General features: G+C 42.8%; 2 protein-coding genes across 3 annotated transcripts in view; both read right to left on the bottom strand.

Annotated features, from left to right (window-relative positions):
- LOC139393100 (acyl-CoA dehydrogenase very long chain) overlaps window positions 1-1814 on the bottom strand; it is a 36869-nt gene extending 35055 nt beyond the window's left edge. Inside the window, exons 1-2 of the mRNA XM_071141450.1 lie at window positions 996-1814; window positions 834-903 (exon numbers count right to left, since the gene is read on the bottom strand). Coding sequence (XP_070997551.1) covers window positions 834-903; window positions 996-1066 — 141 coding nt within the window. The 5' untranslated portion in view covers window positions 1067-1814. The remainder of the gene's footprint in view (window positions 1-833; window positions 904-995) is intronic.
- Window positions 1815-7351: 5537 nt separating this feature from the next.
- The window catches only part of LOC139392653 (segment polarity protein dishevelled homolog DVL-2-like), a 36046-nt gene continuing 17225 nt past the window's right edge, over window positions 7352-26172 (bottom strand). The window contains exons 4-15 of one of the 2 annotated variants that reach the window (XM_071140793.1): window positions 25779-25888; window positions 24891-25017; window positions 24516-24606; window positions 22905-22974; window positions 22547-22686; window positions 22386-22462; window positions 17275-17342; window positions 16851-17018; window positions 16298-16429; window positions 12191-12367; window positions 11613-11837; window positions 7352-10117 (exon numbers count right to left, since the gene is read on the bottom strand). In XM_071140793.1, the coding sequence (XP_070996894.1) occupies window positions 9564-10117; window positions 11613-11837; window positions 12191-12367; window positions 16298-16429; window positions 16851-17018; window positions 17275-17342; window positions 22386-22462; window positions 22547-22686; window positions 22905-22974; window positions 24516-24606; window positions 24891-25017; window positions 25779-25888 (1939 nt within the window). In that variant the 3' untranslated portion in view covers window positions 7352-9563. Of the gene's footprint in view, window positions 10118-11612; window positions 11838-12190; window positions 12368-16297; window positions 16430-16850; window positions 17043-17274; window positions 17343-22385; window positions 22463-22546; window positions 22687-22904; window positions 22975-24515; window positions 24607-24890; window positions 25018-25778; window positions 25889-26172 lie in introns of both variants that reach the window. The other variant, XM_071140792.1, reaches the window with a different exon arrangement.

Consider the following 26172-nt stretch of genomic DNA (forward strand, 5'->3'; position numbering starts at 1 on the left):
ACTAAAGTTACATAACTCTAAATGAAGCATATTGGAGTACCTGTTTCTTTGTTAACACTCAACACAGAATAGCCACATGTGCGCACTCCCTCAAATTGTTTGGATAAAATATCCTTTATGATAGCCACATTAGCAGCTAATTAGCGTTTCATTTTTGGGAGGTGAATACAGGCACATATATTGATAAAGGTCACCTTGTCTGAGAGAGATTTACATGGTTATCAAAACGTCACGCCAGGGTAAGCCTACACCCAATTTTAAGTGTTTCTACAATCCCCTATGGGAAAAATGTATGGTGGAAAAACAATTGGAACCATTTCCCTGTTTGACCACTAGGTTTTATGGTTATTATGACTCATACTGTGGTACTCTATTGACATGGTCATTGGTCAGACACATGTACTGTGTGACCTGGCTGTGTCCTGCTGCCCCCTGTCTATCATTGAATGGAAATAGAACTCAGCGCCACCTATAACCTAGATTGGAGTCACGTGAGTCCACGGTGAACTTTCCCCCACTTCTCGATGCTACTACATATCCTGATGGATATGGTAGGTCCATATAGGTTACCTCCACTGGAAGCAATGTCATAATTTTATCAGTTACGCTTATCTCATTTGGATAACATTTTATTAATACAACATTATGACGCAGCATGGTTTGTTTCAACACCTGAACACATAACCCATGAGCTGTCAAGATGGCAACATAAACGCCTCTGTTTAGAATAATCACTGTTACAATGTTTGTTCATTGATACAATGTTTCCAATTTTAGCAGGAAAACGAGTGCGTGGCTGTGAGTGTTGTGTTTTATGACAGCGCACTGCCTACCTCCGCGGCCTGAGAAGAAGCATAGAGGCGGGCATTCTGCGTGGCTGCTGCTCCGATCTGCTTCTGAATCCTACACGAATACAAATACGAATAGAAAATTATTGAATGTATATAAATATATCGTTTTAAAGCTGTTTTGTCAGTGAGAATGTATTTACTTACCCGGAAAAGGCAGGGGAGATACGAAGTGCTGTGCACAACGCAGGAGTCAAACTCACTTTGCCCAAAAGCATATTGAACGACCGCCTTAACTATCTATAGAATTAGGTTAAAGAGATCGGTTTGATCTTGTGTCCCGAATCAGCGCTCCGAATGGACGAATTTCTCCTTCTGAGTCAAAATATGTGACTTATTCAAGTAGGCTGCTGCCGTTGTGTAACCTAGAAAAAATTACACTGAAGAAAATGGCCAGAGCATAGAAAGAGTATTCTAGACACACCAGCTGCCTGTCTGACCGGGTCTAGACAGCGCATACGGAAGACTTGTCTAGCTTCTTGGAATCTATGCACAGGACACAGCGGAAATACGGAAGTGTAGGCTGCATAGAGTGACGAGGTGGAGGAGGAGCTCCGTAGACTCTTCCTGTCCAGAGGTAATTTAGCAATTCATTGTAGCTCTGTAGAGTCTCTATTTTATCTACTTTTCTAGAGCCAATTAGCTTGTTCCATTCCTGGATTACTCATTATACTAATACATTCCGATTTAAATCAACAAATGCGATAGTTTAAAAAAAGGTTAAAGGGGCATAGGCTGTGTTAGCAAAATCACTACATATCCCATCCAGTTGTCATAGTTCCAAGACCAGTCAGAAACGTCCAGGTACGCAAATGACTCCTGTGGAACTCAAAACTGAATTTGCATCCAGATTAACGCCTTGATCACGCCGACAGGGTTTCGCGCAAAATGGTACACAGCATCATCTGAATATGTGTGCAACAAAAGTTCATAATTCATCAGTTCACCTTCTGCTACAATTTCTGTCACGCCTTGATCATAACGAGGCTAATGCCCCATTCCATACTTCTGATGTACCAATATTCTGTTGGTGTAATCAAGGTGTAAGCAGCAATATAATAATTGTTTTACCACAGGACAGATAAACTGAACCAGTCATGACTATTCACCAAAACAATAAATAATTGTCAAGTTTCTTTCCAGCAAATTTCAAAGTTACATGGTTGTATAACTAGGAGTTTTGAAGATGAGGGTGCAGTATTTATGAAGCGTGGCAATGTGGATGAAAAATAGTTGTAGTTTTTATCGAATTAATATTTCCTATTACATGACAAGATAAAACTCGAGTGCTTTGAATCTGAAATCAAACAACATAAATGGTTTTGTTTTTATTGTCTAAGGAAACATTACATGACGAGAAATTGAATAACCAATCATTTGAATAATCAATAATTTGATTATTAAAATATTGTGTTTTTAATTATCGGTTCTGGTTCAAGCCATACTCTACGTTTTGACCAATTAATCGTCGTGGCTTCCTGACAACACAGAACATAAATGGGTTGTTTTCATGTTTTTGATCTGCATATTGTTCCAGTTTTTTTTCTCATTTATGTTTTGAAGTTGGACTTTAGCACGTATAGCTAAAGTCCAACACGTATCTGCCCAAAGATACGCGTGTGAACAATAGTGATGTGCAGTTCACGAACGATTCGTTCTTTTTGAACCACTCATTTTACTGACTCAAGAGTCATTATTCTTTTTTTCTGAGTGACTGGTTCATTTTAGTCACTAATTATTTTGACCTTCTTGCTGGCTGGAATGAATTCTACAGCAGGATTAAAGTCTATTGATGCTTGTTCCGAACATGTGGTCCAGAGGCACTGTGTGGAGGGCGTGACACAATTGCAGAGCCTCCGAGGCTTGCGAAGGCCAAATCGAGCTCAGCACGGTGATGCCATGAGCCTCCCAGATTTTGTAACAATGTGGAGGGCTCCACATAGCTCCGTTTAGCTCTGTATTGACATGATTGGGTGATAGTAGGTGGGGGCGGTACATCTTGTATAAAAACAAATTAGCTTCCTTGACAACAAACATGGAGAACTTTACCAAAAGGCTATTAGAACAAGTTCACAAAAAAATACATCTGAAGTTGTGTGGAAAAGGGACTGGGGGGGGATGAAATATACTTATCCCATTGGCAACGAAACTCAAAAGGGGTGATGATATTCATTAACAATCATTTTGCTTCTAATGTGCAAATTGTCCTAACAGATCCAAGTAGATGGATGATTTTAAGTATGTTGTTGGACTATAACAGATTTGGCTCATTAATCTATAATCTATGGATTATTTTAAGTATGTTGTTGGACTATAACAGATTTGGCTCATTAATCTATAATCTATGGATTATTTTAAGTATGTTGTTGGACTATAACAGATTTGGCTCATTAATCTATAATCTATGGATTATTTTAAGTATGTTGTTGGACTATAACAGATTTGGCTCATTAATCTATAATCTATGGATGATTTTAAGTATGTTGTTGGACTATAACAGATTTGGCTCATTAATCTATAATCTATGGATGATTTTAAGTATGTTGTTGGACTATAACAGATTTGGCTCATTAATCTATAATCTATGGATTATTTTAAGTATGTTGTTGGACTATAACAGATTTGGCTCATTAATCTATCATCTATGGATGATTTTAAGTATGTTGTTGGACTATAACAGATTTGGCTCATTAATCTATAATCTATGGATTATTTTAATGTTGTTGGACTATAACAGATTTGCTCATTAATCTATAATCTATGGATTATTTTAAGTATGTTGTTGGACTATAACAGATTTGGCTCATTAATCTATAATCTATGGATTATTTTAAGTATGTTGTTGGACTATAACAGATTTGGCTCATTAATCTATAATCTATGGATTATTTTAAGTATGTTGTTGGACTATAACAGATTTGGCTCATTAATCTATAATCTATGGATTATTTTAAGTATGTTGTTGGACTATAACAGATTTGGCTCATTAATCTATAATCTATGGATTATTTTAAGTATGTTGTTGGACTATAACAGATTTGGCTCATTAATCTATAATCTATGGATTATTTTAAGTATGTTGTTGGACTATAACAGATTTGGCTCATTAATCTATAATCTATGGATTATTTTAAGTATGTTGTTGGACTATAACAGATTTGGCTCATTAATCTATAATCTATGGATTATTTTAAGTATGTTGTTGGACTATAACAGATTTGGCTCATTAATCTATAATCTATGGATTATTTTAAGTATGTTGTTGGACTATAACAGATTTGGCTCATTAATCTATAATCTATGGATTATTTTAAGTATGTTGTTGGACTATAACAGATTTGGCTCATTAATCTATAATCTATGGATTATTTTAAGTATGTTGTTGGACTATAACAGATTTGGCTCATTAATCTATAATCTATGGATTATTTTAAGTATGTTGTTGGACTATAACAGATTTGGCTCATTAATCTATAATCTATGGATTATTTTAAGTATGTTGTTGGACTATAACAGATTTGGCTCATTAATCTATAATCTATGGATTATTTTAAGTATGTTGTTGGACTATAACAGATTTGGCTCATTAATCTATACGGTCCAAATCATGATGGTCCGCGCTCCTCTGAAAATACATACAATAATTTATCAACCCTACAAGCAATACAAGACTCTATTGTTATGGTGGGAGATTATAATACTGTTTTAAATACCTCAATGGACCGTAAATAATTCAATCTGGACCCTTTCTTTCTAAAATGATCTGCCGAAAGTGTTGCCACCCCTATTACTAGCCTGTTTAATCTCTCTTTCGTGACGTCTGAGTTTCCCAAAGGTTCGAAAGCAGCTGCGGTTGTACTTTTAACCCCTTTATTCGTGATATCCAACTGGTAGTTAGTCTTGGCCCATGCTGCAACTCCCCTGCCAATGTAACGGATGTGAAACGGCTAGCTTAGTTAGCGGTGCGCGCTAAATAGCGTTTCAATCGGTGACGTCACTTGCTCTGAGACCTTGAAGTAGTGGTTCCCCTTGCTCTGCAAGGGCCGCGGCTTTTGTGGAGCGATGGATGCTTCGAGGGGTGACTGTTGTTGATGTGTGCAGAGGGTCCCTGGTCCGCGCCCGGGTATGGGCGAGGGGACGGTCTAACGTTATACTGTTATACCAAGCTGCACTGCTTCTTGAAACACTGCTCGCGTGTCCCGGAAGCCAGCCAACTGGCGACCGAGTCAGCGTGCATGCGCCCGGCCGGCTGTCTGCAAGAAGCCTTACATATGAAAAAGCCTACAAGGCAACATCCTGATTTATCAGCCTCTGAGGCTGCTATTGAATCTGATCAGCCTGCCAGGAATGGAGCTCACCCACTGTAAATGTACATATTATCCACAAAACATGAAGTGTCCCTACATATCAGTTCTGCTCGATAACAACCAGCATAGATAACAAGCTACCTAGCTAGCTCACAAGACTAGCTGCGTTGTTCCTTGCATGCAATGGGTTGTGGTCTTGGGGGTGGCACACAGTCTGGGAGACAGGTTGCCTGTCGGGCATCGTTCAGGGCTTAACTGCCCCACATTGCAAACAAACAAACAACACAGCCACATGATGACTTAGTTATCCTGCACCTGAACAAATTAATGGATGATTGGGGTACTTTTTGTTTATCTTGTGTTCGACAAAACAACTTTTATGTAGTGATCATAAGATAAATTAGTCTTGATCGACATAACGAGGGAAATACACAATTATTTTTTTTAAATTCAAAGAGTTACCTGAGTTACAGTTCATATAAGGAAATCAGTCAATTGATATAAATTCATTAGGCCATAATCTATGGATTTCACCTGACCGGGACAACCGATATGTATCGGCTGCCTGCCATCTGCCCGGTACAGTTGAAACCGGGATTCATCTGTGAAGAGCACACTTCTCCAGTGTGTTAATGATCATTGAAGGTGAGCATTTTCCCACTGAAGTCTTTCACAACGCCGAACTGCAGTCAGTTCAAGACGCAGGTGAGGTCAACGAGCATGCAGATGAGCTTCCCTGAGACAGTTTGTGATAGAAATAAGCTTTTTGTACAGATGGAAAACATCTGGGATCTTTTATTTCAGCTCATGAAACATGGGACTAGCACTTTACATGTTGCGTTTATACATTTGTTCAGTGTATATTTTGTTATTCACATGTCCTTTCCGGACTTCCGTAGAAACTAATACATCAGATGACATATTTAAGGAGAGTGAATCAATATAAAATCCCCAAATCAGCTGTAACTATCAGTTGAAAAACAATGCTTAAAATGTTTGAGTGAACCTGTATCTAGAAAATCAATAGTGAAGTTGCCAGAGAGGAAGAGGCAAAGCGAGAGGGATAACTGGGCCCAAAATCTGTCTTCTCCAGCAGGTGGTGTTTTTTGTTTTTGTATGTCAATGAGTGTTGAATTTGGTCAACAAAAACATGCAATGGCTTATTTGCTGCGTGAGGCTTATTTGATCAAATAGAAGTTACGTAATGCTTAAGTTTTTACGAGTTTACTGATACACTACATGCCCAAAAGTATGTGGACACCTGCTCGTCGAACATCTCATTCCAAAATCATGGGCATTAATATGGAGTTGGTTCCCCCTTTGCTGCTCCAACAGCCTCCACTCTTCTGGGAAGGCTTTCCACTAGATGTTGGAACATTGCCGTGGGGACTTGCTTCCTTCCATTCAGCCACGACTATTAGTGAGGTCGGGCACTGATGTTAGGTGATTAAGCCTGGCTTGCAGTTTGCGTTCCAATTAATACCAAAGGTTTTCGATGGGGTTGAGGTCAGGGCTCTGTGCAGGCCACACCGATCTCGACAAACCATTTCTGTATGGACCTCACTTTGTGCATGGGGGCATTATCAAGCTGAAAGAGCCTTCCCCAAACTGTTGCCACAAAGTTGGAAGCACAAAATCTAGTGAAATTAAGATTTTCCTTCACTGAAAAAAAAAAAAGACCACCTTTACTCCACACACACATACAAACCTCTCCCTCCTTTTGCCAAATTTGACCAGAATTTTATCCTTCCGATTCCTGCGTACAAGCAAAAACTAAAGCAGGAAGTACCAGTGACTCGCTCAATACATAAGTGGTCAGATGACACGGATGCTACGCTACAGGACTGGGGCCAAGCTTCCTGCCATCCAGGACCTCTGTACCAGGCGATGTCTGAGGAAGGCCCTAAAAACTGCCAAAGACTCCAGCCACCCAAGTCATAGACTGTTCTCTCTGCTACCGCACGGCAAGCGGTACCGAAGAGCCAAGTCTAGGACCAAAAGGCTCCTTAACAGCTTCTACCCCTAAACCCTAAGACTGTTTAACAATTAATCAAATGGCTACCCCTGCTTTTGTTTTTACACCGCTGCTACTCACTGTTTATTATCTATACATTGTCACTTTTTACAAATGACCTCGACTAACCTGTACCCCCGCACATCGACTCTGTACCTCTTGTGTATATAGCCTCAATGTAATTTTCTTGTTATTTTTTAATTTTTTAATTCAATTTAGTTAATTTAGTAAATATTTTCTTGACTATTTCTTCAACTGCATTGTTGGTTAACGGCTTGTAAGTAAGCATTTCACAATAAGGTCTTGATTTGGGCCTGGCTCCCAAGTGGATGGACCTATGACCTCCCAGGCCCACAATCCATAGAGTAGGACCCAATTCATTTAGTTATATTGACTGATTTCCTTACATGAACTACAACTGAGCAAAATCTTAAAATTGTTGCATGTTGTATTTATATTTTTGTTCAGTATAATAACTATTTTATTCAAGGACAGCGTCAAAAGCCAAATTAGGCTTCTTCTAAAAACAATTAAATAAGTGTCATTTATTTTGCCACCATCATTGAAGTAAAGTTATAAATTACAATTAAGGCTTATACACAAAATTTCTATCTACAAATAAAGGGGAACATACTTTAAATTTAGAGTTGTATTTAAACTGTAATACAATTGCAATTTCCCCCTTACTAGCTCGGACTTTGCTACTTTGAGGAGAAATGTACTTACTATGACTGATATGTGGTTGTTCCACCTGCGCCATCTTAAGATGAACGGACTGACTAAGTCTCTCTGGATAAGAGTGTCCGCTAAATGGCTCAAATGAACAAGTGACAAACAAGCAAATGACAATGCATTACTGACTGTGCCATACTAAGAAACATAACTATTTGTCATCAAGCACCTTTAATACAATTATATAAATGTATACATAAAAAGTGTATGTCACTCAGTTAAAAAACAAAATGTGGGTAGGAGTGTGAGATCAGAGCTATATAAACTATTTTGTATTTGCTTCTTTTTCATTCTTTGTAGCGTGGTTAAACCAGACTGAATGCAGCACTCAAACAATGGTGAGAGCATAGCATTCAGTCTGGTTTAGCCAGACTACATTCTTTGACCCTCACCAACTGCTATCCCAAATACTTCAGTCTGTCGGTCTGTACCAGCTTCCATCTCCCAGTCATCCACCCAGTGTTTGAAGTGAACTGAAATAAGTGCTGGTACGGTAGTCATTTTGGGTGCCAGTACTCATCATATATTTAAGCCAATATAAAAGAGTGGCCAGTAATCAGTACCTGTGTGTACCGGCCCAATTCACACACTGCATCAAGCTGACTGACCAGTAAGGTGCAAATCACAAATGTATCAGGGGGCTCACCAGTTACTGCAGAGGACAGGAGGCCTCCACAATATCTGGGCCCTTATTCAATCATATCAGAGTCTTGTCAAATCATAATTAATACGGTTATATGGACGGGGGCACCTGATCCTAGATCAGCCTACCTACTTGCTTTGTGAATACAGGCCCTGAGCCTGAGTGCATATCAACACAAACCCAACAGCGCTTCTCATTAAAAAAAACATTCCTACTGCTGGTTATCAGTAGATCAAATGTGAATGCATGAATTCATCCATTTCAATTAACAGATACATGATGTATACAACACTTCTTCTCCAGCTGGTAGTGTTTTAGTACCATATTCCAAGAACACCACAGCAATTAACCTCCTAAGTAGGCTATAGTAGTACTATGCTCCATATCACTATGAGTGATGTGTGTGACATGTTTAGAAACATGATTTTGAATTATGTACAATTACTTGATGAAGTGAAATGTATTCTGTTTTCATATCGTACAAATTGACATAATAATGACCTATGTTCCTGTCTGAACAACAAAGAAATGTAGGTATTCCCATTACCCTTGATGAAGCTCAATTTAAGGTTTTTATTAGGTGAATCTTGAGCTGACAGGAATTACTCATCTTTGCTTCCTCTACATGTTTACCAGCTTGTAAGATAAGGCAGAGATAGGTAAACATCTAAAGGTAACTGATTCCTGTCAGATGAGACACCTAATAAAACCTTGGTTAACCAATGACATCACAAAGAGAGACAATGGTCTGGGCTGGGTTTAGGCTCTTAAAGCTTTCCAAGAGTTCAAATGAATCAAAGCACCTTGTGAATTTTGCTGGTACCACTCTAATGTTGCCTTATGCTGCAGCGTGCATCCTTCTGATTCTGGACACCAACTTCCCCATATACAGCCTCTGGGTCAGTCCCAGAGGGCACTACTTTTGACCAGGGCTCATTGGACTCAGGTCAAAAGTAGTGTACTATGTAGTAGGGAATTAGGTGCCATTTGCGACTCAACCCTCTGTAGTGTCTCCACTCCTACATGACGTCCACAAAGAACTCACTGGGATTTCCCATGGCAAGGTGGAAGGACTGGCGCGAGGCGGTGAGCTCTGGGGGCACAGAGCCCAGGTCACGGGTTGGGGGTGCCCCTGGAGGTCCCCCGGGGGTGGTGCCAGGGGGCAGGCCCGGCATTGAGGGCCCTGTCTGCCCCAGGCCCTGGAGGGTGTGTGGGTGCACGTGAGGGTGATGGGGGTGCTGGGGGACCATCATAAGCATCATGGGGTTGTATGAAAGGGGGATGCCCTGTGGGAATTGGAGGTGTGGAGGGGGTGCGCGGTGGTGTGAGCGCTGGCTGACGTGGCTATAGTGGCTGTGTTCACTGGGGGTGGCCGAGCCTCCGTGTTCCCCCCTCCTCAGGCTGCTCCGTACAGAATACTCTGATTCGCTGCCGCTTCCTGAGCGAGAGTCCCTGCCGTCTCCGCCTACCGGTGACTTCTCATCCCGACCGCTAGTACTGCCCACCCCTCCTCCGCCTTTCCCTCCCCTCCGTCTCTCTCCCTCGCTCCGGGTGGAGCCACTGCTCCGGCTCCCTGGGTGAGAGAAGACAGGACAAAGTGAAAACAGGCACCCCAGAAAAGCGGAGTACATTCTAATATCACAGTCTAACCAGAATCATACAGAGGCTAGCTATAGCTCTGATTCAAATGATACATTATTTAACCCTTGCATAACCCTACAATGTTCAAGTTTCTGAGTATGGCCTGTCAGGAAAACTCTGAACTCTTTAATTATTCATCCATAACACATGTATTAATTACACTGAAAAAAAAGATAAACACAACATGTAAAGTGTTGGTCTCATGAGCTGAAATAAAATATTATTTCTCTCAAATTGAGCACAAATGTGTTTACATCCCTGTTAGTGAGCATTTCTCCTTTACCAAGATAACTGCATGATCATTTCATGTGCACCTTGTACTGGGGACAATAAAATACCACTAAAATGTTGTGCTCAAATTTGTTTACATCCCTGTTACTGAGCATTTCTCCTTTACCAAGATAATCTATCCACCTGACAGCTGTGACATATTAAGAAGCTGATTCAACAGCATGATCAAGTGCACCTTGTGCTGGGGACAAAGGCCACTAAAATGTGCAGTTTTGTCACAACACAATGCCACGGATGTCTCAAGTTGAGGGAGCGTGCAACTGGCATGCTGACTGCAGGAATGTTCACCAGAGCTGTTGCCAGAGAATTGGGGATGTTTATTTCTCTACCATAAGCCACTTTCAACATTGTTTTAGAGAATTTTACAGTACATCCAACAGGCCTCACAACCGCAGGCCATGTGTATGGCACCGTGTGGGAGAGCGGTTTGCTGATGTCAACGTATGGTGGCAGTGGGGATATGGTATTGGCAGGCATAAGCTATGGACAATGAACACAATTGCATTTTATCGAAGGCATTTTGAGATATCACAGAGATACCGTGATGAGATCCTGAGGACCATTGTCGTGCCATTCATCACCTCATGTTTCAGCATGATAATGCACGGCCCCATGTTGCAAGGACCTGTACACAATTCCTGAAAGTTGAAAATGTCTCAGTTCTTCCATGGCCTGCATACTCAGACATATCACCCATTGAGCAAGTTTGGGATGCTCTGGATCGACGTGTACAACAGCTTGTTCCAGTTCCCGCCAATATCCAGCAACTTTGCACAGCCATTGAAGAGGAGTGGGACAGCATTCCTCAGGCCACAATCAACAGCCTGATCAACTCTATGTGAAGGAGATGTGTCGTGCTGAATGAGGCAAATGGTGGTAAAATCAGATACTGACTGGTTTTCTGATCCATGTCCCTACCATTTATTAAAAGGTATCTGTGACCAACAGATGCATATCTGTATTCCCAGTCATGTGAAATCCATAGATATGGCCAAATTAATTTACTTATATGAACTGTAACTCATTAAAATCTTTGAAATTATTGCATGTTACATTTATATTTTTGTTCAGTATACATACACACACACACACACACACACACACACACACCCCCCTCCCTGTCCCTTCAGTCTCACCCTCGCTATGCTGGCTCCCTGTGCTGCCTGGCGCATAGCTGTAGCTGGAAAGCTCGTGGTAGGGGGGTGGCTGGCTGGAGTAGGGGTTGGAGGTGTACTGGTAGGAGGGGAACGTGTGCATCAGGGGCCAGGGTGTGGCCCCCGGAAGGGGCAGGGGGGCCAGGGTGTCCTGGTCTGAGGCCCCACTAGAACCGTCGTTGTCATTCAGGGAGAGGTTTGCCATGTCTGGGAGAGAATAGTGTAATGGCACAGTTATAATCAGTGATGTATGATTTGACCTTCATTTTCAATACATAGGACATTTTACCAGAGCTCTCACAAAATAAAAGTCCATGGCAAATATACATATTTACAGCAAACAGCAACGAAACTGTAAAGCTAAGCACAGAAGGCACGGCAACATCTTAAGGCTCGAGGGCCACATCGGGATTTTGAAATACAAAGGAGTGCCGCACTAAGACAATTTTCTTATCCAAAATAATCATAATACAGGGATGGCCACCTGTTGCCCATCTCTGTAGTACAGTAAAACAGGCCTATGCGCAATTAGCCACAAAGGCTTGTGCTGTTTTACTCACAGTTCTCACAGTCGCTGAAGTCACCGAAAATGTAATAGCATTGCTCTGAGAAGGTGATCTTGTTGACCGTGTGGCGGATGAAGCCAGCTTTCAGCAAGTTACTGGCATACTTCCTGGCTTCACGACGGTCCTGGAAGCCCTCAATGTGTTGGTAGAGCCACTCCACCACATCAGAACCTGCCAATCAATCATCCATTAGAACCGCACAATAGAACCCCTGTGTTGGTAGAGCCACTCCACCACATCAGAACCTGCCAATCAATCATCCATTAGAACCCCACACTAGAACCCCCCGATGTGTTGGTAGAGGCACTCCACTACATCAGAACCTGCCAATCAATCATCCATTAGAACCCTACACTAGAACCCCCGATGTGTTGGTAGAGCCACTCCACCACATAGAACCCCCCAATGTGTTGGTAGAGGCACTCCACTACATCAACCTGCCATCCATCCAGAACCCCACGGTAGAGCCACTCCACCACATCAGAACCTGCCAATCAACTATCCATTAGAACCCCACTAGAACCCCCCGATGTGTTGGTAGAGGCACTCCACTACATCAGAACCTGCCCAATCATGTTGGTAGAGGCACTCCACTACATCAGAACCTGCCAATCAATCATCCATTAGAACCCTACACTAGAACCCCCCGATGTGTTGGTAGAGCCACTCCACCACATCAGAACCTGCCAATCAATCATCCATTAGAACCCCCGATGTGTTGGTAGAGCCACTCCACTACATCAGAACATGCCAATCAATCATCCATTAGAACCCCACCTATGATCTACTGTAGGGTTTAATCTTTGCTTGTAAATCTACCAATTTTCTTTGCGGAGAAAATTGCAACCATCCCGGTAATATCCTGGTATTCCCGTTCAGACCGGAAATGCTATTTAAAAACATATACAATACCAGTCCCCCAAAAATTGACATGACTATACCACTGTAAATGGAGAAATGTGGACCGGGGGGGGGGGGGGGGGTTATTGGCCAATATACGACGGCTAAAGGCTGTTCTTGAACCACACAGTTTATAATATTGTATTTGCCAAAACTTTATCAACTCAAGGTTCTGTTACAGTCGCCACACAATTTGTATTTGTATTTATTATGGATCCCTATTAGCTGCTCTCTTCCTGGATTAATGCAGTTATACAATTTAAAACATTACAATACATTCATTACAGAATTCACAACACTCTAAGTGTGCCCTCAGGCCCATACTCCACTACCACATATTTACAACACAAAATCTATGTGTACGTGTGTGTATGTTATCATGTGTGTGTGTGTATGCATGTGTCTGTGCCTGTTTGTGTTACTTCACAGTCCCCGTTGTTCCATAAGGTGTATTTTGACCTACTTTTAAAATCTGATTCTACTGCTTGCATCAGTTACCTGCTGTGGAATAGAGTTCCATGTAGTCATGGCTCTATATAGTACTGTGCACCTCCCATAGTCTGTTCTGGACTTAGTCTGTGAAGAGACCTCTGGTGGCATGTCTTGTGGGGTATGCATGGGTGTCTGAGTATTTTTTTAAAACAGACAGTACGGTATCTTCAGCTTGTCAACACCTCTTACAAAAACAAGTAATGAGGAAGCCAGTCTCTCTTCCACTTTGAGCCATGAGAGATTGACATGCATGTCATTAATGTTAGCTCTCCGTGTACTTTTAAGGGCCAGCAGTGCTGCCCTGTTCTGAGCCAACTGCAATTTTCCCAAGTCCCTCTTCGTGGCACCTGACGTCATGACTGAACAGTAGTCCAGGTGCAACAAAACCAGGGCCTGTAGGACCTGCCTTGTTGATAGTGTTGTTAAGGAAGACCAGTGCTTTATTATGGACAGACTTCTCCCCATCTTAGCTACTGTTGTATCAATATGTTTTGACCATGCCAGTTTACAATCCAGGGTTACTCCAAGCAATTTAGTCACCTCAACTTGCTCTATTTCCACATTATGCATTACGAGATGTACAGTGGGGCAAAAAAGTATTTAATCAGCCACCAATTGTGCAAGTTCTCCCACTTAAAAAGATGAGGCCTGTAATTTTCATCATAGGTGCACTTCAACTATGACAGACAAAATGAGAGAAAAAAATCCAGAAAATCACATTGTAGGATTTTTTATGAATTTATTTGCAAATTAGTAAAAATTGAAAAACGCAAGGGGCCTAAACAGATAACCCAGGGGAATTCCTGCTTCTACCTGGGTTATGTTTGAGAGGCTTCCATTAAAGAACACCCTCTGTGTTCTGTTTGACAAGTAACTCTTGATCCACATTAAATTTTTTCCAGCAGCGATAATGTCAAAAGCCGCACTGACAATCTTTTTATCATCAGTTTCTCTCAGCCAATCAGTGTGTAAATGCCGTGATTGTTGAGTGTCCTTCCTATATGCGTGCTGAAAGTCTGTTGTCAATTTGTTTACTGTGAAATAACATTGTATCTGGTCCCCAAAAAAATCCCATAAGTTCACTAAGGGTTGGCTGATTGGTCAGCTATTTGAGCCAGTAAAGGGGGCTTTACTATTCTTGGGTAGCGAAATGACTTTAGCTTCCCTCCAGGCCTGAGGGCACACACGTTCTAGTAGGCTTAATTAACTTGAAGATATGGCAAATAGGAGTGTGATCCACTATTATCTTCAGTAATTTTCCATCCAGATTGTCAGATAGCGGTGGCTCGTCATTGCGACAGATCCTGGGCTCGAACCCAGAGTCTCTGGTGGCACAACTAGCACTGCCTTAGCCCACTGCGCCACCCGGGAGGCCTGGCTTGTCATTGTTGATTTCACCTCTTCCACACTGACTTTACGGAATTCAAAAGTACAATTCGTCTTTCATAATTTGGTCAGATATACTTGGATGTGTAGTGTCAGCATTTGTTGCTATATTAGGCCCAGCCAGTTTAAAAAGGGACACTTTGTGATTTTGGTAATGACGCCCTATATCTACTTCCCCAGAGTCAGATGAACTCATGGATACCATTTTTATGTCTCTGCACCCTGTTTGAAGTAAGTTGCTATCTAGCACTAGCGCAACTGCTAAGTAGGGTTAGTACAATGACTGGAAGTCTATGGTATCTGCTAGCTGCTATCTGCTAGCCGTGCACTCGCTTTTGTTATTTTAACATCATGGACCAATGTTGCAAATATCTATTTCCTAGAGGCACGGTTGTAATCACAATATACCAGTCATTTTGTGACCAGTGAGTAGCTGCAGTTCATATTTTGAGCTTCTACCAGTGCCATAAAGAGATTTGTGAATCTGAGTAGCCTACACATGAGACAGCAATTTATAGAAGTCATGCAAGTAAGTGATGTTTTCTATTGACATTATGTGGAGTAAGCTAAATACGGCAGGCTGGTAGAATTGTGATGACTGGTCTAATGTAGGCTATGAATGACGCCAGAGAGTTTGCCAGCAGCATACCTCCCTGTATCCCACTGCTGGCTTGCCTCTGAAGCTAAGCAGGGTCGGTCCTAGTCGGTCCCTGAATGGGAGACCATATGTTGGAAGTGGTGTTGGGGGGCAAGTAGGAGGAACTCTTTCCTCTGGTCTAAACAAATATCCCAATACCCCAGGGCAGTGATTGGGGACATTGCCCTGTGTAGGGTGCCATCTTTCAGATGGGATGTTACACGGCTGCCCCGATTCTGTGGTCACTAAAGATCCCATGGCACTTATTGTTAAGAGTATTTGTGTTAACCCTGGTGTCCTGGCTACATTTCCTATCTGACCTTCATACTACCATGGCCACCTAATCATCCTCAGCTACCAATTGGCTTATTCATTGCCCCACCTCCCCTGTAACTATTCCCAAGGCCGTTGCTGTAAACGAGAATGTGTTCTCATTCAACTTACCTAGTAAAATAAAAGTTTATGTCCGGTTCATGCGTGCAAATTTTGTATTTTTTTGTGAAGGTGCTTGGTTGGGAAGTCCTGGGATACCGGTCATCGGTATTATTATTGTTTATATATTTTTCATTAAACCCTAATACTAGTTATAACTTTTCAACAATATAATCTTTCTTTCCAATCCAAATACAACAGCACCCTAGAAGTTGGCTATACAGCACAAACAGATCTGGAAGCAGTTCTCTCACCAAGGAAGGCGTTGGGGATGGTGATCTTGAGCCACATCCTGTCCCGAACCTCCAGACCAGACTCTGGGGAGGCCATGGCCTTCGCCACCGACGCCATGTCAGAGTGGAGGGACAGGTTGAAGTCATCAAAACCTGGAGAGAGATGAGAAGAGGGTAAGATTAAGAGAAACAGACTGTCAAAAAAATATATTCATTATCAACAACTAAGGTAGACAGAACTTAACACTTGAGGGAGAAGAGAACTTAAAATAGCGTTTCCCAAACTCGGTCCTCGCGATGTAGTTTTTTTGCCCTAACACTATACAGCTAGTTCAAATGATCAAAGCTTGATAATTAGTTTACTATTGCAATCAGCTGAGTAGTGCTAGGGCAAAAACCAAAATGTGCACCCCTTGGGGGCCCAGGACCGAGTTTGGGAAACCCTGACTTAAATCTTCAACAGAGATCAATGAGCAAAATGACAAAACTTGAGACTTACAAGAGAGAAAGCGAGAGAGAGAGATAGAAAGAGACACGAGAAGACTCAAACATAGTAAATAAAAACAGACCTTACCTTTGTGGGCCAGAGACAGGCAGAGGGACTCACGCTCTGTCTCGGTCACCGAGGAGTTGGAGGTGATGGTGCTGAGAGAGGAGCTGCCGGGGTAGGGAGGGTAGGCCCCTGTCAGGGCCACAGAATGGCTCACCCACACAGCCGGGTCTATGGGCCGGATCGGCTCATCTGGAAGCACAATGGGGGTGTACACTATGAGGGGTTGTAGTCTCCTCTACCATTGGGTGGATTTCTCAGCCGAGGCTCATTTCGCATTTAGTCTTTGCTCGATTTCTCACGTCTTCCCTCTCCTCGTTCTCAAAACGAGAAGGTCAGAGGGGAAGGGACTTTGGATCTTCGACCTCGTGTGTTGTGAGGAGAGAGGATGCAAGGAATCAAGGAAAGAGGAACTGAGAAAGAGCCTAGGAGATAACAGGTTACTCACTGCGTGGGAGGGTGAAGTAGCCCTGGGGTGACGGGTCCCAGCATTTAGCTACTGTCAGGATAATAGGTCTGGGTGAAGAGAAAAGGAGAAAGAGAAAGAGAGAGACATCGAGATAATTATCTTTATTTTTTTCTCTTGTTTTAGGGGGTAGATCAGCTTTAATATTGCAGATGGATTGTAGCTTCTATCAATGTCATTGTCTGCATCAATTTCAACCCCCATATATTTTTTTGTAAATGTATATAATATATACAGTACCAGTCAAAAGTTAGGCCAAAGAGTTCAATCTTGGTTTCATCAGACCAGAGAATCTTGTTTCTCATGGTCAGAGTCCTTTAGGTGCCTTTTGACAAAGGAATGGCTTTTTACTGAGGAATGGCTTCAGTCTGGCCACTTTACCCTAAAGGCCTGATTGGTGGAGTGCTTCAGAGATGGGAGAACCTTCCAGAAGGACAACCATCTCCACAGAGGAACTCTGTAGCTCTGTTACACTGACCATAGGGTTCTTGGTCACCTCCCTAAACAGGCCCCTTTCCTCCAATTGCTCAGTTTGGCCGGGCAGCCAGCTCTAGGAAGTCTTGGTGGTTCCAAACTTCTTCCATTTAAGAATGATGTAGGCCACTGTGTTCTTGGGGACCTTCAACGCTGCATACATTTTTTAGTACCCTTCCTCAGATCTGTGCCTCGACACAATCCTGTCTCGGAGCTCTACGGACAATTCCTTTGACCTCATGGCTTGGATTTCGCTCTGACATGCACCGTCAACTATGGGACCCTATATAGACAGCCTTTCCAAATCATGTCCAATCAATTGAATTTATCACAGGTGCATTCCAATCAAATTGAAGAAACATCTCAAGGATGATCAATGGAAACAGGATGCACTTAAGTGCAATTTTGAGTCTCATAGCAAAAGGGTCTGAATACTTATGTAAATAAGGTATCCGTTTTTATTGTTATACTTTTGCTAAACTTTCTAATAACCGGTTATCTCTTAGTCAATATGGGTATTGTGCATAGATTGAATCCACTTCAGAACATGGCTGTAACGTAACAAATTGTGGAAAAAGTCAAGGGGTCTAAAATCTTGTGTGTGTGTGTGTGTGTATGTTTACACACAGCTCTTTTTAAATACATTTTCCATTATTGGAAAGTATATTTTACATTAGTTTTTGTTTTTAATGCCACCCTTCAGCTCTACTCAACCCCTCCCATCGATCTCTTAACACCATCCATATTGGATTTCTATTTGCAATATATTTTTTGACTTTGCTGTTGTGAACCTTTCTATTCTCAGTTTCTACAGATTGTAACTTAAAATGTTTTTGCTAAAACTATTATAGTATTGATCGATCAATAATTTCCTTTGTAGAAGGAGCAGAAGGCATGCACACATACAGTTGAAGTCGGAAGTTTACATATACCTTAGCCAAATACATTTAAACTCAGTTTCACAATTCCTGACATTTAATCCTAGTAAGAATTCCCTGTTTTAGGTCAGTTAGGATCACCACTTTATTCAGAATGTGAAATGTCAGAATAATAGTAGAGAATTATTTATTTCAGCTTTTATTTCTTTCATCACATTCCCAGTGGGTCAGAAGTTTACATACACACCATTAGTATTTGTTAGCATTGCCTTTAAATTGTTTAACTTGGGTCAAACGTTTTGGGTAGCCTTCCACAAGCTTCCCACAATAAGTTGGGTGAATTTTGGCCCATTTTTCTATGAGATTAAGGTAAGGGCTTTGTGATGGCCACTCCAATACCTTGACTTTGTTGTCCATAAGCCATTTTGCCACAACTTTGGAAGTATGCTTGGGGTCATTGTCCATTTGGAAGACCCACTTGCAACCAAGCTTTAACTTCCTGACTGATGTCTTGATGTTGCTTCAATATATCCACATCATTATCCTTCTCATGATGCCATCTATTTTGTGAAGTGCACCAGTCCCTCCTGCAGCAAAGAACCCCCACAACACGATGCTGCCACCCCCATGCTTCACGGTTGGGATGGTGTTCTTCGTCTTGCAAGCATCCCCCTTTTTCCTCCAAACATAACGATGGTCATGGCCAAACAGTTCCATTTTTGTTTCATCAGACCAGAGGACATTTCTCCAAAAAGTACAATCTTTGTCCCCATGTGCAGTTGCAAACCGTAGTCTGGCTTTTTTATGGCAGTTTTGGAGCAGTGGCTGCTTTGTACCTTCAGGCGTTTAGAAATTGCTCCCAAGGATGAACCAGACTTGTGGAGGTCTTTTCTGAGGTCTTGGCCTCCTTCACTCACGCCGCCAAACTTACCCTAGTAAAACTGACCTTCCTACCGATCCTTGACCTCGGCTATGTCATCTACAAAATGGCTTCCAATACTCTATTCAGCAAACTGGATGCAGTCTATCACAGTGCCATCCGTTTTGTCACCAAATCACCTTATACCACTGCGACGTGTATGCTCTAGTCGGCTGGCCCTCTCTACATATTCATCGCCAGACCCACTGGCTCCAGGTCATCTATAAGTCTATGCTTGGTAAAGCTCCGCCTTCTCAGCTAACTGGTCACGATAACAACACCCACCCGTAGCACGTGCTCCAGCAGGTATATCTCACTGGTCATCCCCAAAGCCAACATATCCTTTGGCCGCCTTTCCTTCCAGTTCTCTGCTGCCAGTGACTGGAATGAATGGAGAGCCTTACGATTATGGGCGGAGCAGTTGCCGTACCAGGCGGTGATACAGCCCGACAGGATGCTCTTGATTGTGCATCTGTAAAAGTTTGTGTGTTTTTGGTGACAAGACAAATTTCTTCAGCCTCCTGAGGTTGAAGAGGCGCTGCTGCGCCTTCTTCACCACGCTGTCTGTGTGGGTGGATCATTTGTCTGTGATGTGTACGCCAAGGAACTTAACTTACTACCCTCTCCACTACTGTCCCGTCGATGTGGATAGGGGGCTGCTCCCTCTGCTGTTTCCTGAAGTCCACAATCATTTTTTTTGTTTTGTTGACATTGAGTGTGAGGTTATTTTCCTGACACCACACTCCGAGGGCCCTCACCTCCTCCCTGTAAGCCGTCTCGTCGTTGTTGGTAATCAAGCCTACCACTGTAGTGTCGTCCGCAAACTTGATGATTGAGTTGGAGGCGTGCATGGCCAAACAGACGTGGGTGAACAGGGAGTACAGGAGAGAGCTGAGAACACACCCTTGTGGGGCCCCAGTGTTGAGGATCAGCAGGGTGGAGATGTTTCCTATCCTCACCACCTGGGGGCGGCCCGTCAGGAAGTCCAGGGCGGGGTCGAGACCCAGGGTCTTAATGACGAGTTTGGAAGGTACTATGGTGTTAAATGCTGAGCTGTAGTCGATGAACAGCATTCTTACATAGGTATTCCTCTTGTCCAGATGGGTTAGGGCAGTGTGCAGTGTGATTGCGTCGTTTGTGGACCTATTGGGGTGGTAAGCTAATTGGAGTGGGTCTAGGGTGTCAAGTAGGGTGGAGGTGATATGGTCCTTGACTAGTCTCTCAAAGCACTTCATTATGACGGAAGTGAGTGCTACGGGATGGTAGTCATTTAGCTCAGTTACCTTAGCTTTCTTGGGAACAGGAACAATGGTGGCCCTCTTGAAGCATGTGGGAACAGTAGACTGGGATAAGGATTATATCCGTAAACACACCAGCCAGCTGGTCTGCACATGCTCTGAGGACGCAGCCTTGCGAGGGTTAACACGTTTAACTCATGTTGGCTGCAGTGAAGGAGAGCCCGCAGGTTTTGGTAGCGGGCCGTGCCAGTGGCACTGTATTGTCCTCAAAGCGAGGGAGCAAGACAGTGATTCGCGACGGGGCTGGTTTTTCTTTTGTAGTCCGTGATTGACTGTAGACCCTGCTACATACAGTGCCTTGCGAAAGTATTCGGCCCCCTTGAACTTTGCGACCTTTTGCCACATTTCAGGCTTCAAACATAAAGATATACAACTGTCTTTTTTTGTGAAGAATCAACAACAAGTGGGACACAATCATGAAGTGGAACGACATTTATTGGATATTTTAAACTTTTTTAACAAATCAAAAACTGAAAAATTGGGCGTGCAAAATTATTCAGCCCCTTTACTTTCAGTGCAGCAAACTCTCTCCAGAAGTTCAGTCAATCACTTTATGATTGTGTCCCACTTGTTGTTGATTCTTCACAAAAAAATACAGTTTTATATCTTTATGTTTGAAGCCTGAAATGTGGCAAAAGGTCGCAAAGTTCAAGGGGGCCGAATACTTTCGCAAGGCACTGTACCTCTCGTGTCTGAGCCGTTGAATTACAACTCCACTTTGTCTCTATACTGACGCTTAGCTTGTTTGATTGCCTTGCGGAGGGAATAGCTACACTGTTTGTATTCGGTCATGTTTCCGGTCACCTTGCCATGATTAAAAGCAGTGGTCCGCGCTTTCAGTTTTGCGCGAATGCTGCCATCAATCCACAGTTTCTGGTTGGGGAATGTTTTAATAGATGCTGTGGGTACAACATCACCGATGCACTAGCTAAAAAACTTGCTCACCGAATCAGCGTATTCATCAATGTTGTTGTTTGACGTTATGCGGAACATGTCCACGTGATCAAAGCAATTTGGAAGCGTGGAATCCGATTGGTCGGACCAGCGTTGAACAGACCTGAGCGCGGGTGCTTCCTGTTTTAGTTTCTGTCTATAGGCTGGGAGCAACAAAATGGAGTCGCGGTCAGCTTTTCCAAAAGGAAGGCAGCTAACCAATCGCTGCAGCTGTACATAGACCATCTGTAAATAGCCCACCCAATCTACCTACCTCATCCCCATATTGTTTTTATTTACTTTTCTGCTCTTTTGCACACCAGTATCACTACTTGCACAACATCATCTGCTCATCATCACTCCAGTGTTAGTCTGCTAAATTGTAATTACTTTGCTACTATGGCCTATTTATTGCCTTATCTCCTCACGCCATTTGCACACACTGTATATATACACTTTCTTTTTTGTATTGTGTTATTGACTGTATGCTTAAAACGAGTTTTAATGACTAAGTGTATGTAAACTTCCGACTTCAATTGTAGACCAAGACACAGACTGAAAGTTTGTGCATACAGGAAAGATATGCCTTACCCAGGTTTATGTACAATCTCTCTCAGCACACGGACAGCATCGTCATTACTCATGTTCTCAAAGTTGATGTCGTTCACCTGAGATGAAGCAACATGAGAGGATAGACCTTAAACAAAGAGCTTTCCAGCTCTAAGAGACACAACTTATTGTGTGTGTGTCACCTGTAGCAGCATGTCTCCTGGTTCGATCCGCCCATCAGCAGCCACAGCCCCTCCCTTCATAATGGAGCCGATGTAGATACCCCCATCACCCCTCTCGTTGCTCTGACCCACGATACTGATGCCCAAGAAGTTGTATTTATCTGCACGAGAGAAACCGTACACATACAGTACATCACCTAACAGTCTTTTTAATCCTATTCCATTTGATTTCAGATAAGAAAAACTAAACCTTACAGATAAGCTAGCACGTGAGCCTGATGTAGAGATAAGGCAATGAAAGAGCGTGAGGTGATAGGAGTGAGAAGAAAGGAATAAGATAGAAGCAAAAAGGAGGGGAGCAATTGAAGGGGGCACTCACCCATGTTGAGTGTAACAGTGATGATGTTAAGGGACATGGTGGAGTCTGTCACACTGCTGAACGAAGACGCCTGAAACACAGCAAAACAAAAACGCGTACGATTACATCACATACACCGAGCATACAACATTTTAAGGACACCTGCCCGTTCCATGACAGACTGACCAGGTGAATCCAAGTGAAAGCTATGATCCCTTATTGATGTCACTTGTTAAATCCACTTCAATCAGTGCAGATAAAGGACGAGGAGACAGGTTAAATAAGTATTTTTAAGCCTTGAGACAGTTAAGACATGGATTGTGTATGTGTGCCATTCAGAGAGTGAATGGACAAGACAAAACAATTTAAATGTCTTTGAACAGGGTATGGTAGTAGGTGCTAGGCGCACCGGTTTATGTCAAACTGCAGCTCTGCTGTTTTTTTCACACGCAACAGTTTCCCGTGTGTATCAACAATGTCCTTTGGGTGGTGGACCATTCAGCCAACTTGACACTGGGGGAAGCATTGGAGCCAACATGGGCCAGCATCACTGTGGAAAGCTGTCGACACAAATTTTGTCAGCTGGTAATTGTCATGCAAATAACTGCTGGTGTCAAGGTAATTGACCATTAATTATTATAAAGGGGTTCCACACATGCAAGCTGCTGATGAAAGGTCCACATTTTAAAAGTCTAATAAATCCATTTAATAGCCTGTACACCATCAACACCTAATATGTTGTGAAATCTGTTATGGTTTTCAAATGTACAGTACCAGTCAAAAGTTGACACACCTACTCATTTCAGGGTTTTTCTTTATTTTCTACATTGTAGAATAATAGTGAAGACATCAAAACTATGAAATAACACATTTGGAATCAAGTAGTAACCAAAGAAGTGTGAAATCAAAACATACTTTATATTTGAGATTCTTCAAAGTAATCATCCTTTCCCTCGATGACACCTTTGCACACTCTCGGCATTCTCTCAACCAGCTTCATGAGGTAGTCACCTGAAAAGTTAATTTGTGGAATTTCTTTCCTTCTTACTGCCTTTGAGCCAATCGGTTGTGTTGTGACAAGGTAGGGGTGGTATACAGAAGTCAGCCCTATTTGGTAAAAGACCAAGTCCATATTATGGCAAGAACAGCTCAATTTCTGAGGCTGGCAACTCTAATGAAGGTATCCTCTGCAGCAGAGGTAATTCTGGGTCTCCCTTTCCTGTGGTGGTCCTCAAAAGAACCAGCTTCATCATAGCGCTTGGTTTTTGTGACTGCACTTGAAGGAACTTTCAACGTTATTGAAATATTCCACATTGACTGACCTTCATGTGTTAATGATGCACTGTCATTTCCCTTTGCTTATTTTTCAGTTTTTGATTTGTTAAAAAAGTTTGAAATATCCAATAAATGTCGTTCCACTTCATGATTGTGTCCCACTTGTTGTTGATTCTTCACAAAAAAATACAGTTTTATATCTTTATGTTTGAAGCCTGAAATGTGGCAAAAGGTCGCAAAGTTCAAGGGGGCCGAATACTTTCGCAAGGCACTGTAACTATCGTATAGTCTTATGTTCTCAGAATTACTGTGTGTTCCTAGATAAATATTATATATTAAAAGCAGTAGCTGCAGTACCCTCTCCAGCCTGGTGGGACGCTGCTTCCGGCGTCTGCGGTGGCGCTTCAGTAGCCTAGAGGCTGTACTCTGTTCTGTGGTGCTGCTGAACCTGAGAGGGGAATGGAGAATGGAGGGGTTAACCCTTCCCTAAGGAAGCCTGTAATTGTCTCAGCAACTATATCTCAAACGCAACTCGGTGTCAATGTGAAACAGTAAAAAAGAAAATCTAGGTTCCTGGATATCACATAAGGGGTTCCCCAAGGATCTATTTTAGGGCTTGTTTTGTTAACCATTTATATAAATGATATAGGCAAAGTGGTGATGCTGGGCCAAATAAGTTCAAGTTATTAAACAATCGTGGTTGACGGCACATGCTCTGTGTGTGTGACTGACCTGCTCATGGTGTCATCGTCCGAGTCACAGAAGCTGGTGGTGTCCAGCTCGCTGCTCATGATAGTGGAGGCACTCTCGTAGCCTGTCAGGTGGCGCTCCCGACGGCTCTGACCGTTCATCCGCGGCCCTTTGGAAAGCAGAGGGGCAACAGAGATAAGGACGATCATGGGGGAAACGAGCATCGTCCAAACATTACTCCTTTAGTACCTAGACTAGAGCATATCACTTATATGCCACTTTGCCAAAGCGACAATACAATTAACGTTTATTTTTTTTACCCCTTTTTGTCCCAAATTTCATGGTATCCAATTGGTAGTTACAGTCTTGTGCCATCGCTACAACTCCCATACGGACCCGGGAGAGGTGAAGGTCAAGAGCCGTGTGTCCTCCGAAACACAGCTCAGCTAAGCTGCACTGCTTCTTGACACAATGACCACTTAACCCGGAAGCCAGCCACATCAGTGTGTCGGAGGAAACACCGTACACCTGGCGACCGTGTCAGCGCGCATTGCGCCCGGCCTGCCACCGAAGTCGCTAATGTCCGATGGGAAAAAAACATCCCTGCCGGCCAAACCCTCCCCTAACCCAGACAACGTTGGGCCAATTGTGCACCGCCCCATGGGTCTCCAGGTTGCAGCTGGCAGCAACAGGGCCTGGACTCGAACCAGGATCTCTTAGTGGCACAGCGATGCAGTGCCTTAGACTACTGCGCCACTCGGGAGGCCGTACAATTAAACGTTTTAGTCATTTAGCAGACGCTCTTATCCAGAGAGACTTAGTCACATACACATCCTAAAAATGTATGTAATGCCTGCAGGAATTGAACCTACGACCTTGGCATTTCGCGCAATTTTCTTACCAACTGGACCACTCAAACAGTTTACTGACCATGCTGCTCCATGCTTTCCCTCCGTCTGGGCTTCTCCCTTCTGAATGACACCACTGACTCTGTCTCAGTACACTCATCCAGGTTCTCAACACTACCCGCCACATTGGGACTGGAGGAAGAATGAGGGGGGAGAACAAGGGGGATGAGAATGTGGAGGATGTTTTAGAATGCCATTGTCATTAATGGTAAGACAACTCCATGTCTGTTTCCTCTTTTGACATATCGTAAAGGCATCCTGATGAAAGTAGTCAGCATTTTTCCTGTTCTCCCTCTGAAATGTTCTTCTCACAATCCCAATCCACTGTATCATTCCATTCAATCATTAGATCATTCACTGGAGCTTCCACTTTTTATTGCATTTACTTAACTCCCAGCCGTGTGTGTGTGTGTGTG

Source organism: Oncorhynchus clarkii, chromosome 33 (genome assembly GCF_045791955.1).
Source record: "Oncorhynchus clarkii lewisi isolate Uvic-CL-2024 chromosome 33, UVic_Ocla_1.0, whole genome shotgun sequence".
In the NCBI taxonomy this organism is placed as follows: Eukaryota; Metazoa; Chordata; class Actinopteri; order Salmoniformes; family Salmonidae; genus Oncorhynchus; species Oncorhynchus clarkii.